Source organism: Pleurodeles waltl, chromosome 7 (genome assembly GCF_031143425.1).
Source record: "Pleurodeles waltl isolate 20211129_DDA chromosome 7, aPleWal1.hap1.20221129, whole genome shotgun sequence".
NCBI lineage: Eukaryota > Metazoa > Chordata > Amphibia > Caudata > Salamandridae > Pleurodeles > Pleurodeles waltl.
This window is the reverse complement of record NC_090446.1, coordinates 1,134,321,011-1,134,340,272: the sequence shown is the minus strand read 5'-3', so window position 1 is coordinate 1,134,340,272 and position 19,262 is coordinate 1,134,321,011. Positions and strand designations below refer to the sequence as shown.

At 48.5% G+C, this 19,262-nt stretch overlaps 1 protein-coding gene across 5 annotated transcripts in view; it reads right to left on the bottom strand.

Annotated features, from left to right (window-relative positions):
* The window catches only part of ITGB4 (integrin subunit beta 4), a 330,473-nt gene that overhangs the window by 123,350 nt on the left and 187,861 nt on the right, over nucleotides 1–19,262 (bottom strand). For all 5 annotated transcript variants that reach the window (XM_069200167.1, XM_069200166.1, XM_069200168.1 and 2 more), the window contains exons 20-22: nucleotides 6,567–6,752; nucleotides 2,916–3,019; nucleotides 1,785–1,843 (exon numbers count right to left, since the gene is read on the bottom strand). In XM_069200167.1, the coding sequence (XP_069056268.1) occupies nucleotides 1,785–1,843; nucleotides 2,916–3,019; nucleotides 6,567–6,752 (349 nt within the window). The remainder of the gene's footprint in view (nucleotides 1–1,784; nucleotides 1,844–2,915; nucleotides 3,020–6,566; nucleotides 6,753–19,262) is intronic.

The following is a 19,262-nucleotide window of genomic DNA, read 5'->3' as shown; positions in this document are numbered from 1 at the left end:
GGAGATGGTGGTGAGCCTATGAGCTGCAGGAAAGGTTAGTGAGGTGCTGAGCTGCTTGAAAGGCCAGTGAGGTGCTGAGCTGCAAGTGATGGTGGTGATGGGCTGAGTTGCAAGGGAGGGTAATGAGCTGCTAGGCTGCAGGAAAAGGTGCTGCAGGTCTAAGCTGCATGAGATGGTGGTGAGGTGCTGAAAGCTTAGTGGGGTGCTTAGTTGCAGAAGAGCAATGAAGTGCTGAACTGCAGAAGAGAGTGGCAAGGGCCTGAACTGCAGGTAAGAGCTGTGAAGTGCTGAACTGCAGGAGAGAGTGTTGAGCTGCTGGAGAGCATGGTAAGATGTAGAGCTGGAGGAAAGGGAGGTGAGGAGCTGAGATGCAGAAGAGGATGGTGAGATGCTAGCTGCTTGAGAGAATGGGGATGCTGAACTGCTTTAAATATTACTGAGATGCAGATCTGTAAGAGAGGGTGGTGTGGTGCTGAGGTGCAGGAGTGGGTGCTGAGCTGCAGGATTGGGTGGTGAGATGCAGATCCGTAATAGGGGTGGTGTGGTGCTGAGCTGCAAGATAGGGTAGTGTGATGTAGATCTGTAGGAGAGGGTGGTGTGGTCCTAAGCTGCAGGACAGGGTGCTGAGCTGCAGGTTAGAGTGGTGAGATGCAGATCTGCCGGAGAATGAGGTGTGGTGTGGTGCTGAGCTGCAGGATTGGGTGGTGAGATGCAGATCTGCAGGAGAATGTGGTGTGGTGCTGAGCTGCAGGAGAGGGTTCTGAACTACAGGTTAGGGTGGTGAGATGCAGATCTGTGGGAGAATGTGGTGTGGTGCTGAGCTGCAGAAGAGGTTGCTGGGCTGCAGGATAGGGTGGTGGGATGCAGATCTGTAGGAGAGGATGGTGTGGTGTCAAGCTGCAGGAGATGGTGCTGAGCTGCAGGATATGGTGGTGAGATGCAGATCTATATGGGAGGGGATAAAGAAGAGCTGAGCTTCAGGAAAGGGTGGTGAAGAGCTGAGCTGAAAGAGAGGGTGGAAAGGTGTTGAGCTACAGGAATATGGTTTGATGCTGAAGTACAGGAAAGGGCTGTGACGTGCTGAGCTGCAGGAGAAGGGGGAGAGGAGCAGATCTGCACAGGAGAATGATGTGGTGCTTAGCTGCAGGGGAGGGTTGTGAGACACAGAATTGCAGAAAATAGCTGTGGGGGCTAAGCTGCAGAAGAGATTGGTGAGGTGATGAGCTGTTAGAAGGGGAAGTGAGGTGCAGCGCTCCAGGAGGGGGTGGTGAGAAGCTGAGCTGCTTGAAAGGACTGTGTGGTGTTTAGCTGCAGGAGAGTAATGAGGTGCTGACCTGCAGGAAAAGGCTGTGAGATGCTAAACTGTAGGAGATGGCGGTGAAGCGGTGAGGTGCAGGAGAGGGTGCCTAGGTGATGACCTACAGGAAAGGTTAGTTGAGCGCTGGGTGCCGGAGGACATGCTGAGATGCTGGGCCGCAGGAGAGGGTGCTGAGGTGATGATCTACAGGAAAGGTCAGTTAAGAGCTGGGTAGTGGAGGACGTGGTGAGCTGCTGGGCCGCAGGAGAGGGTGCTGAGGTGCTGAGCTGCAGGAAAGGTCAGTTAAGCGCTGGGTAGCAGAGGACGTGGTGAGATGCCGGGCCGCAGGAGAGGGTGCTGAGGTGATGAGCTGCAGGAAAGGTCAGTTAAGCGCTGGGTTGCAGAGGACGGGGTGAGATGCCGGGCCGCAGGAGAGGGTGCTGAGGTGCTGAGCTAAAGAGGAGAGCCAGCACGTCTTGACACTCACCTGAACTTGGTGTGCTGCAGCTTGTGGGCTCCAGAAACTTGTTTGTACACATCATTCAACTGCAGGAAAATAAACTGCCTTGATTAAAACCGATAGGAGCGGGGGGGAGCAACAGTGAAGGGAAATGAAGAACGAGAGTGAGGAGATTTAAAGAAAGGGACTGGTATTAGTAGTGGAGACATACAGATGAAATAATTAAGACAGAGTTGTAGAGGTAAGTATGTGACCGCAAGGAGACAGGCGGCGCTTTGCACGATTCCAGTAGATATATAAGGGGAGGAAAGAGACGAGGCAGACTTGGACCAAAGAAGAGAGAGAGACTGCAGGTTTAAGAAGAAGAGAAACATGTAAGGAAGATAGTAAAGAAGTGAGAGAGTGGATTAAAGAAGAGGGAGAATGGATAGAAAGGAGACAAAGGGGGTCATTCTGACCCCGGCGGTCTAAGACCGCCAGGGTCGGCGGGAGCACCGCCGACAGGCCGGCGGTGCCCCGCAGGGCATTCTGACCGCGGCGGTTCGGCCGCGGTCAGAAGAGGCAAACCGGCGGTCTCCCGCCGGTTTACCGCTGCCCTTAGAATCCCCCATGGGGGATTCTGACACCCCCTACCGCCATCCTGTTCCTGGCGGTTCGCCTGCCAGGAACAGGATGGCGGTAGGGGGTGCCGCGGGGCCCCTGGGGGCCCCTGCCGTGCCCATGCCAATGGCATGGGCACGGCAGGGGCCCCCGTAAGAGGGCCCCACAAAGTATTTCAGTGTCTGCTAAGCAGACACTGAAATACGCGACGGGTGCAACTGCACCCGTCGCACCCCTGCAACTCTGACGGCTCAATTCTGAGCCGGCGTCCTCGTTGCAGGGGCATTTCCTCTGGGCCGGCGGGCGCTCTTTTGGAGAGCGCCCGCCGGCCCAGAGGAAATGTTTAAATGGTCACCGCGGTCTTTTGACCGCGGTGCGGTCATTCAACGGCGGTACCTTGGTCATAATCAGGCCCAAAGTAAGTTAAGTAAAGAGAGCAGAGAAGGGAATGAAGAACAGAAGTAAAGCAGAGACAGGAATGACACCATTAAAGAAAAAAGATGGAAAACATCAAAGTGGAAAGGGGTGTGAAGTGGAGATACTGCTGGAACTACTCACGTTTTCCTCGACCTCTCTTCTCACTTGGTCGAACTCACGGGTCTCTGGTTTTGAAAGGTTTTCCGTGAAGAGTCGAGCCAGCCTCAAGGAGACAGGGTACGAAACTAGGGAGACAGAGAGGCCATCACTGAGCATTCACACTCTCCCTGCTGGGGACCCCCTCACACGAGGGCCACAAAGAAAGAGAGAAGGACAGACAGTGAGAGAGAGGCAGGAAGACTAAAAAGAGGGTGATACCCGAAACCACATCAACATGGTGGGACGGAGAGGAAGATAGAAGAGACAGAGAGACAGAGACAGTGATACAGAAAGAAACAGAGAGATATTGGGAAAGAGAGAGATAAACCGAAAGAAAGGATAAGACCGCGAGGGAGAGAAAAGCAGACAGAGAGAGACAGAGAGGACACAGAGCGGACATCAACACTAGCGTGTAACTCAGAATATCCCATAAAGTAATATTGTCTGACATAAATATTGTGTCCAAATATCGTTTTCAAAAATATTGTCTCACTACGGACAGATTTTACATTATTACCTTCACTTGGCCCAAAATTGTGTCAACAATATTTAGGATACAATATTTATGGCAGACGAGGTTATGACAACAAAATCCTGATACCGAAAGCTAAAATCAAAAGGATGGGATTAAAAGAGCGAGAGAATGAATATGAGACAGAATGAAAGAGAGTGGCAGAGACAGGCAGAAAGACAAAACAGTCATCAAAAGTGGATCACTAATACTCTATGGGATTAAAAGTAAACTCAATGGCCCCTTTTTAGATTGGTGTGCTAAATCCAAGCTAATAAAGTTAGTGTGGTAATTATATTAGCAAAGATGTACTGGGCGATAACATCATAGCATCAGCATGATACACACATATATGGGAAATAACTTGAAAAAAAAAAATCTGTGAGTTTGTCCACAAAATCAGGCGTGTTATGTCTGTGCTGTGGAGCAGCATTATTACACTTGCAGTACATTTCGAATCAGTCAAATGGGATAATTTTACTCCAGCCCAAATACCACATATTTACCACATTAGTGGTAATACCCACTTTATTTCCGAATTTTAAAATGTTCAAGTATTTGAGGCTGGCTTACTCATTTGGGATGTTTTGGTATAAACATTATCCTACAAAGGTTTAAGAAAGCTAGATGATATATCCTGAAATGCTTAGGGTAGGAGTTACTGTGTACTGTTGGTTCTGATGCATCCACATAATTTAAAATGTGATACTTTCTTTCTGATTTCTGCTGCTGCTAAGATGAAATACAAATAAAAAGGTGATAGGTGGAATGCTTGAAGTACCCTAGGACAGTGATAATTACTTGAGGCTGCGTCACAGTCCTAAGTTTTTTAGTTTGCCATGCCACCTCAGGCAGGTACCAGACATATCGGCTTGGTCCTGTTCAAATATCCTGAACTGCCTGCATGGCCAGCCGAGAACGTAGACCACATATTTCAAGTTACAACTGATAAAGAGCGAAACCTTCTGTTTATGCACCTTTTGCATGAAGTGTACACTCTATTCAGGCCCTATGTGCATGCCACCCAAGGCGTAAATATAAAAAAAATGTTGGAGCAACATGTATGCACCATTTGGTGATCAAATAAATCAGTATCAGCTTAACATTGTGAATGGGTGATTTCCTAAAAGAGGTGTAAAAGAAAATCCTAATTAGTTCCAGCAAGTACCGCTTTATCGTAAACATTCCAATTGTGATGAACAGCAAACCTCAGAATCAGATCTTCTGTACTACATGTCTAAGGCTTCCTCTTTTAGTTTTGTCCTCTGGGCACTAGTGAGCAGTATATCTTTATTCATTGACTTCAGTTTCTCTTGGCTTGTCGATGCCATATCATGCTTGTTTTGTTTTTTGCTTCCATAGCATCATCATCATCGTGCTCTTCATGGGGATATTCCACGGTGTAACCTTTGGAAGGTAGCCAAATGCATGTAATGACCAAGACAACATTGTTTCCACTTTGGGACCCCTTATTTTAACGTTGATGTCCAAAATGCAACACCAGTTCTGCTCTTTAAATAAATTAATATCTAATTCCAACTGTGCTTGTCCAACCTCATCCAGCTCCCAAGTGTCTTTCAAAATCTGTAGGAGGTCATCCCATGTTTATAGACACTAATCAATGTGTCAAACTGGGATGCACTCCCACCACCCCATGTAGGAGTTAATAATAGTTAGCATTTGCAAAGCATGTGCCTATTGCTGTGCTATATTCTGGCATCAAATATGAAAGATTATAGTTTAAAATATACATGATTATCCTCACTTCAATGTGCATCATGTAATTTGCTGACCCGATGCTCAAGAAGTACTGGAGTGTGTCCAGCCCTTTCTACGTTCCAGTGAAAAGATACAAGAAAGCAGGAAGCAATATCACTGTTGATTAACATGGGGGTATATTTGCAACATAGAACTTCTCAATTCTCTTATGTTTTTTTGCATATAGGGTCAGATTTGGTACATGTGAATATATATATATATATATATATATATATATATATATATATATATACGCGCCAAACAAAGATGTGCTCTGGACAAAAGCGCACTCTCAACAGGTTACAGTATATTTTGGAAAGCAGCAAAGCCAGTAACATTCAAAGAATTCTTTACACATTTTCCAGGCCTTACGCATTTCAGACATCTCGTCCTTGGTCACAGGCCAAATGCTTGGGTTGAGCAAATGATTGCAGGCACCTGATCACTTGATTAAATGCCCTGATGAGTTCCACTGCAACCTGTTGAGAGTGAGCTTTTGTCCAGAGGACAACTCTGTTTTTTGTGTGTGTGTGAACAGTAATTGCACCTAATTCACTCACAGTAAGCCCGATAATATAGGATTATTGGGAGTTTATTCAATGATCAATGTATTTCAGGGAGCGTATGCATCGCAGCTGTCACTGCATTATGTAAATATATGAGGCTATTCCTCAAATCAAGGTGTGACGGATAGAATGATATTTAACCAACTGAAGAAACTCTAGAACCCCCAATACATTATTCGGTAATTTTATTATTTTGTAGCAAAATGTTCACATGAAAAAAACGACATTAAGAAAATACGTGTTCTGCCAAAGGCTAGCCACTGCAAAAAGTTAAAAAAATAAGTAATATGTTTGCTTGCCATTAACAAGTTTACGAGTTCACATAGTATAAACCAACATGAAGCACAGCAAAAGTGATTTAAATGTAATTCAACATTTTTCAAACTTAATCAAAGATGCCCAAACATTCAGTTTTTAGATGCTGAACACCCAGATAACATAAAAAGAGAAACAGAGACAGAGAGAGAGAAGGAGTAAGAATGAGGGCGAGAGATAGACAGCATTAGAGTAGTATGAAACTAAAGCCTTGTGAGAAACAGCCAATCTCTAAGTAATAGTGCACTCAACTGGTGAAACGGAAGAACACACACTCACAAAAAGATAAAGAGAAGGGATAAAACAGAGAGAGTGTGTAAAAGAGGGAAAGAAAAAGAGAGCAAGAGTTAGACCCCATTAGAGAAGTATTGCACTAGGTCTAAGCCAGTCTCTAAGGAATGGTACACTTAACTGGTGACACACACATACACACAACACAACACACACACTTAAAAACAGGGAGCGAAGAAGAGTGACACTTACTGAGGTCCTTGGGGTTCAAAGAAGACGCTGGCACAGCAGGCTTGTGAGTATTGTTATTGACCTTCCAAGACACAACGTCTCTGCCCTTGAGCGAGCCAGTCCTCACCATGGGCGTATCCAAGTGGTCCGAGGACATAAGACTCTGACGTAGCATGTAGTGATCCTCCTTAAACCCAACCATGCGACCTGTGGGAGTTGGTGGAGCAGATGAGAAAGAGGAGCACACTGAGAATCTTTAGCAGAAAGAAGGCACCAATCACAGGACAATGCTGGCAGGAAGGGCCGCTAATTACATAAAGAGAGGCCTACTGGGCAACATTGGTATAAAAGAGGGTATAAAAGAGGGCCAATCAGAGGAACATAGTATACTGGGCAGGAAACGAACCACAAGGGCATTTGTAGGCCATTTTCTTACATGGGAGGTAGCAAGTGGTGGCCAATCACAGCAAGAGGTGGCATAACTGGTCAAGATGAAACTATGATGTACATCACATGGCCAGGGATCTAACGGGCAATGGGACTTCTGGGTATCAAGGGTACAAGAAGGGTACTAATCACAGTGACTTGGGGTTAGGGAGCTGAAAGGCAGCATTAGCAAGACTAGAATGACCGAGCAAGGGGTCTACGTTAAAACACTGGCTTGTCATAAGAGGCAGACAAGACCTATTTGCCAATGCTGGCCACAAAATCAATCTTAATGGGCAAAGTTGGCAGCAAGAGCTGTGATTTCACACAACACTGCCATCAGAGTGCCAAACCGCCAATGTCATAATATGGTGGAAAGTACAGACAGCCAGTTGGCTGTACTTTCCACCATATTACCGCCGTCCGCCAGGGTCATGAGGGCCTATGTCTTGCACATTCACTGTTAATGCCTGACCCATTCAAGCGACTTGCAAATGAATCAAGGCAGAACTATTTTACAACTCTATGGACTAAGAAACGTTTTGCCCCTTTTAAAATGTCCCGCCGAGGTGTATTGACTATTGTTGCTTCTTTATCTCTTGTGGGGTGTGTGGTGGTTTCCTGTTAAATGATCACATATGCGCCGGAATCCACACTGATATGCCTGCTTTGATGCCAGCTTTGTACATAGGTGTCTGGTTGAATAATAATAGCGTGTGCTCTTTGCCTTTTTCATTGTCTTCACAATTTGCATACAGAGGGCGCCATTGTAAAGACAATAAAATGTGTTTTCCTCATCGAGTTTCTCCTCGTGTCAGAATTTGCAGTCATGTGTCAGTTAAAATGGCAGCTCTCTTGCAGACCACTGACCAGCGTGTCATATACTTTGTAAGGAAATGCCTCCTTGGCATGGTTACCCCCTGACTTTTTGCCTTTGCTGATGCTATGTTTTGATTTGAAAGTGTGCTGAGGCCTGCTAACCAGGCCCCAGCACCAGTGTTCTTTCCCTAACCTGTACTTTTGTTTTCACAATTGGCACACCCTGGCATCCAGGTAAGTCCCTTGTAACTGGTACCCCTGGTACCAAGGGCCCTGATGCCAGGGAAGGTCTCTAAGGGCTGCAGCATGTCTTATGCCACCCTGGGGACCCCTCACTCAGCACAGACACACTACTTGCCAGCTTGTGTGTGCTGGTGAGGACAAAACGAGTAAGTCGACATGGCACTCCCCTCAGGGTGCCATGCCAACCTCACACTGCCTATGCAGTATAGATAAGTCACCCCTCTAGCAGGCCTTACAGCCCTAAGGCAGGGTGCACTATACCATAGGTGAGGGCACCAGTGCATGAGCACTGTGCCACTACAATGTCTAAGCAAAACCTTAGACATTGTAAGTGCAGGGTAGCCATAAGAGTATATGGTCTGGGAGTCTGTCATACACGAACTCCACAGCACCATAATGGCTACACTGAAAACTGGGAAGTTTGGTATCAAACTTCTCAGCACAATAAATGCACACTGATGCCAGTGTACATTTTATTGTAACATACACCCCAGAGGGCACCTTAGAGGTGCCCCCTGAAACTGTATCCAACTATCTGTGTAGGCTGACTGGTTCCAGCAGCCTGCCACACTAGAGACATGTTGCTGGCCCCATGGGGAGAGTGCCTTTGTCAGTAACAAAGCCTGCACTGGGTGGAGATGCTAACACCTCCCCCAGGCAGGAGCTGTAACACCTGGCGGTGAGCCTCAAAGGCTCACCCCTTTGTTCCAGCACCGCAGGACACTCCAGCTAGTGGAGTTGCCCGCCCCCTCCGGCCACGGCCCCCACTTTTGGCAGCAAGGCCGGAGAAAATAATGAGAATAACAAGGAGGAGTCACTGACCAGTCAGGACAGCCCCTAAGGTGTCCTGAGCTGAAGTGACTCTAACTTTTAGAAATCCTCCATCTTTCAGATGGAGGATTCCCCCAATAGGATTAGGGATGTGACCCCCTCCCCTTGGGAGGAGGCACAAAGAGTGTGTACCCACCCTCAGGGCTAGTAGCCATTGGCTACTAACCCCCCAGACCTAAACACGCCCTTAAATTTAGTATTTAAGGGCTTCCCTGAACCTAAGAATTTAGATTCCTGCAACGTACAAGAAGAAGAGGACTGCTGAGCTGAAAAACCCCTGCAGAAGAAGAAAGAAGACACCAACTGCTTTGGCCCCAGACCTACCGGCCTGTCTCCTGCCTTCTAAAGAAACCTGCTCCAGCGACGCTTTCCCAAGGACCAGCGACCCCTGAATCCTCAGAGGACTGCCCTGCTTCAAAGAAAGACAAGAAACTCCCGAGGACAGCGGCACTGCTCCAAAAGAACTGCAACTTTGTTACAGAGGAGCAGATTTAAAGACCCCTGCAAATCCCCGCAAGAAGCGTGAGACTTGCAACACTGCACCCGGCGACCCCGACTCGACTGGTGGAGAACCAACACCTCAGGGAGGACCCTCCGGCGACTCTGAGACCGTGAGTAACCAAAGTTGTCCCCCCTAACCCCCCTGACCGCGACTGCCTGAACCTAAAGTCCCGACGGCTGGAAAAGACCCTGCACCCGCAGCCCCCAGCACCTGAAGGAACGGAACTTCTGTGCAGGAGTGACCCCCAGGAGGCCCTCTCCCTTGCCCAGGTGGTGGCTACCCCGAGGAGCCCCCCCCCCTTGCCTGCCTGCACCGCTGAAGAGACCCCTTGGTCTCCCATTGAAACCTAGAGAACCCGACGCTTGTTTGCACACTGCACCCGGCCGCCCCGCGCTGCTGAGGGTGTACTTTTTGTGTGGACTTGCGTCCCCCCCGGTGCCCTTCAAAACCCCCCTGGTCTTCCCTCCGAAGACGCGGGTACTTACCTGCTGGCAGACTGGAACCGGGGCACCCCCTTCTCTCCATTGAAGCCTATGTGTTTTGGGCACCTCTTTGACCTCTGCACCTGACCGGCCCTGAGCTGCTGGTGTGGTAACTTTGGGGTTGCTCTGAACCCCCAACGGTGGGCTACCTTGGACCCAAAACTGAGACCTGTAAGTGATTTACTTACCTGCTAAAAATAACAATACTTTACCTCCCCCAGGAACTGTGAAAATTGCACTGTGTCCACTTTTAAAACAGCTATTTGTGTTTTATGTGAAAAGTATATATGCTACTGTAATTATTCAAAGTTCCTAAAGTACTTACCTGCAATACCTTTCAAATGAGATATTACATGTAGAATTTGAACCTGTGGTTCTTAAAATAAACTAAGAAAAGATATTTTTCTATAACAAAAACCTATTGGCTGGATTTGTCTCTGAGTGTGTGTAAGGAAATGCCTCCTTGGCATGGTTGCCCCCTGACTTTTTGCCTTTGCTGATGCTATGTTTACAATTGAAAGTGTGCTGAGGCCTGCTAACCAGGCCCCAGCACCAGTGTTCTTTCCCTAACCTGTACTTTTGTATCCACAATTGGCAGACCCTGGCATCCAGATAAGTCCCTTGTAACTGGTACTTCTAGTACCAAGGGCCCTGATGCCAAGGAAGGTCTCTAAGGGCTGCAGCATGTCTTATGCCACCCTGGAGACCTCTCACTCAGCACAGACACACTGCTTGCCAGCTTGTGTGTGCTAGTGAGGACAAAACGAGTAAGTCGACATGGCACTCCCCTCAGGGTGCCATGCCAGCCTCTCACTGCCTATGCAGTATAGGTAAGACACCCCTCTAGCAGGCCTTACAGCCCTAAGGCAGGGTGCACTATACCATAGGTGAGGGTACCAGTGCATGAGCATGGTACCCCTACAGTGTCTAAACAAAACCTTAGACATTGTAAGTGCAGGGTAGCCATAAGAGTATATGGTCTGGGAGTCTGTCAAACACGAACTCCACAGCACCATAATGGCTACACTGAAAACTGGGAAGTTTGGTATCAAACTTCTCAGCACAATAAATGCACACTGATGCCAGTGTACATTTTATTGTAAAATACACCACAGAGGGCACCTTAGAGGTGCCCCCTGAAACTTAACCGACTGTCTGTGTAGGCTGACTAGTTCCAGCAGCCTGCCACACCAGAGACATGTTGCTGGCCCCATGGGGAGAGTGCCTTTGTCACTCTGAGGCCAGTAACAAAGCCTGCACTGGGTGGAGATGCTAACACCTCCCCCAGGCAGGAGCTGTGACACCTGGCGGTGAGCCTCAAAGGCTCACCCCTTTGTCACAGCCCAGCAGGGCACTCCAGCTTAGTGGAGTTGCCCGCCCCCTCCGGCCACGGCCCCCACTTTTGGCGGCAAGGCTGGAGGGAACAAAGAAAGCAACAAGGAGGAGTCACTGGCCAGTCAGGACAGCCCCTAAGGTGTCCTGAGCTGAAGTGACTCTAACTTTTAGAAATCCTCCATCTTGCAGATGGAGGATTCCCCCAATAGGGTTAGGATTGTGACCCCCTCCCCTTGGGAGGAGGCACAAAGAGGGTGTACCCACCCTCAGGGCTAGTAGCCATTGGCTACTAACCCCCCAGACCTAAACACGCCCTTAAATTTAGTATTTAAGGGCTACCCTGAACCCTAGAAAATTAGATTCCTGCAACTACAAGAAGAAGGACTGCCTAGCTGAAAACCCCTGCAGAGGAAGACCAGAAGACGACAACTGCCTTGGCTCCAGAAACTCACCGGCCTGTCTCCTGCCTTCCAAAGATCCTGCTCCAGCGACGCCTTCCAAAGGGACCAGCGACCTCGACATCCTCTGAGGACTGCCCCTGCTTCGAAAAGACAAGAAACTCCCGAGGACAGCGGACCTGCTCCAAGAAAGGCTGCAACTTTGTTTCCAGCAGCCTTGAAAGAACCCTGCAAGCTCCCCGCAAGAAGCGTGAGACTTGCAACACTGCACCCGGCGACCCCGACTCGGCTGGTGGAGATCCAACACCTCAGGAGGGACCCCAGGACTACTCTGATACTGTGAGTACCAAAACCTGTCCCCCCTGAGCCCCCACAGCGCCGCCTGCAGAGGGAATCCCGAGGCTTCCCCTGACCGCGACTCTTTGAATCCAAAGTCCCGACGCCTGGGAGAGACCCTGCACCCGCAGCCCCCAGGACCTGAAGGACCGGACTTTCACTGGAGAAGTGACCCCCAGGAGTCCCTCTCCCTTGCCCAAGTGGAGGTTTCCCCGAGGAACCCCCTCCTTGCCTGCCTGCAGCGCTGAAGAGATCCCGAGATCTCTCATAGACTAACATTGCGAACCCGACGCTTGTTTCTACACTGCACCCGGCCGCCCCCGCGCTGCTGAGGGTGAAATTTCTGTGTGGGCTTGTGTCCCCCCCGGTGCCCTACAAAACCCCCCTGGTCTGCCCTCCGAAGACGCGGGTACTTACCTGCAAGCAGACCGGAACCGGGGCACCCCCTTCTCTCCATTCTAGCCTATGTGTTTTGGGCACCACTTTGGACTCTGCACCTGACCGGCCCTGAGCTGCTGGTGTGGTGACTTTGGGGTTGCTCTGAACCCCCAACGGTGGGCTACCTTGGACCAAGAACTAAGCCCTGTAAGTGTCTTACTTACCTGGTTAACCTAACAAATACTTACCTCCCCTAGGAACTGTGAAAATTGCACTGTGTCCACTTTTAAAATAGCTATTTGTGAATAACTTGAAAAGTATACATGCAATTTTGATGATTTGAAGTTCCTAAAGTACTTACCTGCAATACCTTTCGAATGAGATATTACATGTAGAATTTGAACCTGTGGTTCTTAAAATAAACTAAGAAAAGATATTTTTCTATAACAAAACCTATTGGCTGGATTTGTCTCTGAGTGTGTGTACCTCATTTATTGTCTATGTGTATGTACAACAAATGCTTAACACTACTCCTTGGATAAGCCTACTGCTCGACCACACTACCACAAAATAGAGCATTAGTATTATCTATTTTTACCACTATTTTACCTCTAAGGGGAACCCTTGGACTCTGTGCATGCTATTCCTTACTTTGAAATAGCACATACAGAGCCAACTTCCTACATTGGTGGATCAGCGGTGGGGTACAAGACTTTGCATTTGCTGGACTACTCAGCCAATACCTGATCACACGACAAATTCCAAAATTGTCATTAGAAATTCATTTTTGCAATTTGAAATTTTTCTAAATTCTTAAAAGTCCTGCTAGGGCCTTGTGTGTTAAGTTCCTGTTTAGCATTTTCTTTTAGAGTTTAAAAGTTTGTTAAAAGTTTGAAATTAGATTCTAGAAACAGTTTTAGATTCTTTAAAAAGTCTTCCAACTTTTAGCAAAATAATGTCTGATACAGAGATGAATGTGGTGGAACTCGACACCACACCTTACCTCCATCTTAAGATGAGGGAGCTAAGGTCTCTCTGTAATATCAAAAAAATAACCATTGGCTCCAGACCTACCAAAATTCAGCTCCAGGAGCTGTTGGCAGAGTTTGAAAAAGCCAACCCCTCTGATGATGACATCACAGAGGAAGAAATTAGTGACTTGGAGGCCAATGTCCCTCCTCCAGTCCTAAATAGGGAGAACAGGACCCCTCAAGTCCTGTCTCCAACTGTGTTAGTCAGAAATGGTGAGTCCCTCACAGGAGGGTCCCACATTTCTGAAATCACTGAGGATGCTCTCAGTGAAGATGACCTCCTGTTAGCCAGGATGGCCAAAAGATTGGCTTTAGAGAGACAGCTCCTAGCCATAGAAAGGGAAAGACAAGAGATGGGCCTAGGACCCATCATTGGTGGCAGCAATATAAATAGGGTCAGAGATTCTCCTGACATGTTAAAAATCCCCAAAGGGATTGTGACAAAATATGAAGATGGTGATGACATCACCAAATGGTTCACAGCTTTTGAGAGGGCTTGTGTAACCAGAAAAGTGAACAGATCTCACTGGGGTGCTCTCCTTTGGGAAATGTTCACTGGAAAGTGTAGGGATAGACTCCTCACACTCTCTGGAAAAGATGCAGAATCTTATGACCTCATGAAGGGTACCCTGATTGAGGGCTTTGGATTCTCCACTGAGGAGTATAGGATTAGATTCAGGGGGGCTCAAAAATCCTCGAGCCAGACCTGGGTTGACTTTGTTGACTACTCAGTGAAAACACTACATGGTTGGATTCAAGGCAGTGGTGTAAGTAATTATGATGGGCTGTACAATTTATTTGTGAAAGAACACCTGTTAAGTAATTGTTTCAATGATAAACTGCATCAGCATCTGGTAGACCTAGGACCAATTTCTCCCCAAGAATTGGGAAAGAAGGCGGACCATTGGGTCAAGACAAGGGTGTCCAAGACTTCAACAGGGGGTGACCAAAAGAAAGGGGTCACAAAGACTCCCCAGGGGAAGGGTGATGAGACAACCAAAACTAAAAATAGTAAAGAGTCTTCTACAGGCCCCCAAAAACCTGCACAGGAGGGTGGGCCCAGAGCCTCTTCACAAAACAATGGGTACAAGGGTAAAAACTTTGATCCCAAAAAGGCCTGGTGTCATAGCTGTAAACAGCATGGACACCAAACTGGAGACAAGGCCTGTCCCAAGAAAGGTTCCACTCCAAACTCCCATCCAGGTAACACTGGTATGGCTAGTCTCCAAGTGGGATCAACAGTGTGCCCAGAGCAAATCAGGGTCCACACTGAAGCTACTCTAGTTTCTGAGGGTGGGGTGGATTTAGCCACACTAACTGTCTGGCCGCCTAACATGCAAAAATACAGACAGCAACTCTTAATTAATGGGACTAGAATACAGGGCCTGAGGGATACAGGTGCCAGTGTCACCATGGTGACAGAGAAACTGGTTTCCCCTGGCCAATACCTGACTGGAAAAACTTACACAGTCACCAACGCTGACAATCAGAGAAAAGTACATCCCATGGCAATGGTTACTTTAGAATGGGGAGGGGTCAATGGCCTGAAACAGGTGGTGGTCTCCTCAAATATCCCAGTGGACTGTCTGCTTGGAAATGACCTGGAGTCCTCAGCATGGGCTGAGGTAGAACTAAAAACCCATGCAGCAATGCTGGGTATCCCTGAACTGGTGTGTGTGAAAACAAGAGCACAATGCAAGGCACAGGGTGAACAAGTAGAGCTGGAGTCTGGAAGAATGGCCCAGCCTACCAAGAGAACAGGAAAGTCAGTTGGGAAACCAACTGCAACACAGCAAAAGAAAGGGAACCTCTCTTCTCAGGAAGAAGTTCTGCCCTCTGAGGGAACTGAGCCTTTGGAGCTTGAACCTTATCAGGTTGAGCTCTTAGGCCCAGGGGGACCCTCAAGGGAGGAGCTGTGTAAGGGACAAGAAACCTGTCCCTCTCTTGAAGGCCTTAGGCAGCAAGCTGCTGAAGAGTCCAAGGGCAAGAAAAATGGAACACATAGGGTCTATTGGGAAGATGGACTCCTGTACACTGAGGCCAGAGACCCCAAACCTGGTGCCACTAGGAGAGTGGTAGTGCCTCAGCTGTTCAGGAAGTTCATCCTAACATTGGCCCATGACATTCCCCTTGCTGGACATTTGGGACAAACCAAGACGTGGGAGAGGTTAGTCAACCACTTCTACTGGCCCAATATGTCCAACATGGTTAAGGAGTTTTGCCTCTCCTGCCCCACCTGTCAAGCCAGTGGTAAGACAGGTGGGCACCCAAAGGCCCCCCTCATTCCACTTCCAGTGGTGGGGGTCCCCTTTGAAAGAGTGGGTGTGGACATAGTTGGTCCACTGGAACCTCCCACAGCCTCAGGAAATATGTATATCCTGGTAGTAGTGGATCATGCTACCAGGTATCCTGAAGCTATTCCCCTTAGGTCGACTACTGCCCCTGCAGTAGCCAAGGCCCTCATTGGTATCTTTACCAGAGTGGGTTTCCCTAAGGAGGTGGTGTCTGACAGAGGTACCAACTTCATGTCAGCATACCTGAAACATATGTGGAATGAGTGTGGAGTGACTTATAAATTCACTACACCATACCACCCACAAACTAATGGCTTGGTTGAGAGATTCAACAAGACATTAAAAGGCATGATCATGGGGCTCCCAGAAAAACTCAAAAGGAGATGGGATGTCCTCTTGCCATGTCTGCTTTTCGCTTACAGAGAGGTGCCACAGAAGGGAGTAGGATTCTCACCCTTTGAACTTCTGTTTGGTCATCCTGTAAGGGGACCACTTGCTCTTGTTAAAGAAGGCTGGGAGAGACCTCTCCATGAGCCTAAACAAGACATAGTGGACTATGTACTTGGCCTTCGCTCTAGAATGGCAGAGTACATGGAAAAGGCAACCAAAAACCTTGAGGCCAGCCAACAGCTCCAGAAGTTTTGGTATGACCAAAAGGCTGCACTGGTTGAGTTCCAACCAGGGCAGAAAGTCTGGGTTCTGGAGCCTGTGGCTCCCAGGGCACTCCAGGACAAATGGAGTGGCCCTTACCCAGTGCTAGAAAGGAAGAGTCAGGTCACCTACCTGGTGGACCTGGGCACAAGCAGGAGCCCCAAGAGGGTGATCCATGTGAACCGCCTTAAGCTCTTCCATGACAGGGCTGATGTGAATCTGTTGATGGTAACAGATGAGGATCAGGAGGCAGAGAGTGAACCTCTCCCTGATCTTCTGTCATCAGACCCAAAAGATGGCACAGTAGATGGAGTGATCTACTCAGACACCCTCTCTGGCCAACAGCAAGCTGATTGTAGGAGAGTCCTACAACAGTTTCCTGAACTTTTCTCCTTAACCCCTGGTCAGACACACCTGTGTACCCATGATGTGGACACAGGAGACAGCATGCCTGTCAAAAACAAAATCTTTAGACAGTCTGACCATGTTAAGGAAAGCATCAAGGTGGAAGTCCACAAGATGCTGGAATTGGGAGTAATTGAGCGCTCTGACAGCCCCTGGGCTAGCCCAGTGGTCTTAGTCCCCAAACCTCACACCAAAGATGGAAAGAAAGAGATGAGGTTTTGTGTGGACTACAGAGGGCTCAATTCTGTCACCAAGACAGATGCTCATCCAATTCCAAGAGCTGATGAGCTCATAGATAAATTAGGTGCTGCCAAATTCTTAAGTACCTTTGACTTGACAGCAGGGTACTGGCAAATAAAAATGGCACCTGGAGCAAAAGAGAAAACAGCATTCTCCACACCTGATGGGCATTATCAGTTTACTGTTATGCCCTTTGGTTTAAAGAATGCCCCTGCCACCTTCCAAAGGTTGGTGAATCAAGTCCTTGCTGGCTTGGAGTCCTTTAGCACAGCTTATCTTGATGATATTGCTGTCTTTAGCTCCACCTGGCAGGATCACCTGGTCCACCTGAAGAAGGTTTTGAAGGCTCTGCAATCTGCAGGCCTCTCTATCAAGGCATCCAAATGCCAGATAGGGCACGGAACTGTGGTTTACTTGGGCCACCTTGTAGGTGGAGGCCAAGTTCAGCCACTCCAACCCAAGATCCAGACTATTCTGGACTGGGTAGCTCCAAAAACCCAGACTCAAGTCAGGGCATTCCTTGGCTTGACTGGGTATTACAGGAGGTTTGTGAAGGGATATGGATCCATTGTGACAGCCCTCACTGAACTCACCTCCAAGAAAATGCCCAAGAAAGTGAACTGGACTGTGGAATGCCAACAGGCCTTTGACACCCTGAAACAGGCAATGTGCTCAGCACCAGTTCTAAAAGCTCCAGATTACTCTAAGCAGTTCATTGTGCAGACTGATGCCTCTGAACATGGGATAGGGGCAGTTTTGTCCCAAACAAATGATGATGGCCTTGACCAGCCTGTTGCTTTCATTAGCAGGAGGTTACTCCCCAGGGAGCAGCGTTGGAGTGCCATTGAGAGGGAGGCCTTTGCTGTGGTTTGGTCCCTGAAGAAGCTGAGACCATACCTCTTTGGGACTCACTTCCTAGTTCAAACTGACGACAGACCTCTCAAATGGCTGATGCAAATGAAAGGTGAAAATCCTAAACTGTTGAGGTGGTCCATCTCCCTACAGGGAATGGACTTTATAGTGGAACACAGACCTGGGACTGCCCATGCCAATGCAGATGGCCTTTCCAGGTTCTTCCACTTAGAAAATGAAGACTCTCTTGGGAAAGGTTAGTCTCATCCTCTTTCGTTTGGGGGGGGGTTGTGTAAGGAAATGCCTCCTTGGCATGGTTGCCCCCTGACTTTTTGCCTTTGCTGATGCTATGTTTACAATTGAAAGTGTGCTGAGGCCTGCTAACCAGGCCCCAGCACCAGTGTTCTTTCCCTAACCTGTACTTTTGTATCCACAATTGGCAGACCCTGGCATCCAGATAAGTCCCTTGTAACTGGTACTTCTAGTACCAAGGGCCCTGATGCCAAGGAAGGTCTCTAAGGGCTGCAGCATGTCTTATGCCACCCTGGAGACCTCTCACTCAGCACAGACACACTGCTTGCCAGCTTGTGTGTGCTAGTGAGGACAAAACGAGTAAGTCGACATGGCACTCCCCTCAGGGTGCCATGCCAGCCTCTCACTGCCTATGCAGTATAGGTAAGACACCCCTCTAGCAGGCCTTACAGCCCTAAGGCAGGGTGCACTATACCATAGGTGAGGGTACCAGTGCATGAGCATGGTACCCCTACAGTGTCTAAACAAAACCTTAGACATTGTAAGTGCAGGGTAGCCATAAGAGTATATGGTCTGGGAGTCTGTCAAACACGAACTCCACAGCACCATAATGGCTACACTGAAAACTGGGAAGTTTGGTATCAAACTTCTCAGCACAATAAATGCACACTGATGCCAGTGTACATTTTATTGTAAAATACACCACAGAGGGCACCTTAGAGGTGCCCCCTGAAACTTAACCGACTGTCTGTGTAGGCTGACTAGTTCCAGCAGCCTGCCACACCAGAGACATGTTGCTGGCCCCATGGGGAGAGTGCCTTTGTCACTCTGAGGCCAGTAACAAAGCCTGCACTGGGTGGAGATGCTAACACCTCCCCCAGGCAGGAGCTGTGACACCTGGCGGTGAGCCTCAAAGGCTCACCCCTTTGTCACAGCCCAGCAGGGCACTCCAGCTTAGTGGAGTTGCCCGCCCCCTCCGGCCACGGCCCCCACTTTTGGCGGCAAGGCTGGAGGGAACAAAGAAAGCAACAAGGAGGAGTCACTGGCCAGTCAGGACAGCCCCTAAGGTGTCCTGAGCTGAAGTGACTCTAACTTTTAGAAATCCTCCATCTTGCAGATGGAGGATTCCCCCAATAGGGTTAGGATTGTGACCCCCTCCCCTTGGGAGGAGGCACAAAGAGGGTGTACCCACCCTCAGGGCTAGTAGCCATTGGCTACTAACCCCCCAGACCTAAACACGCC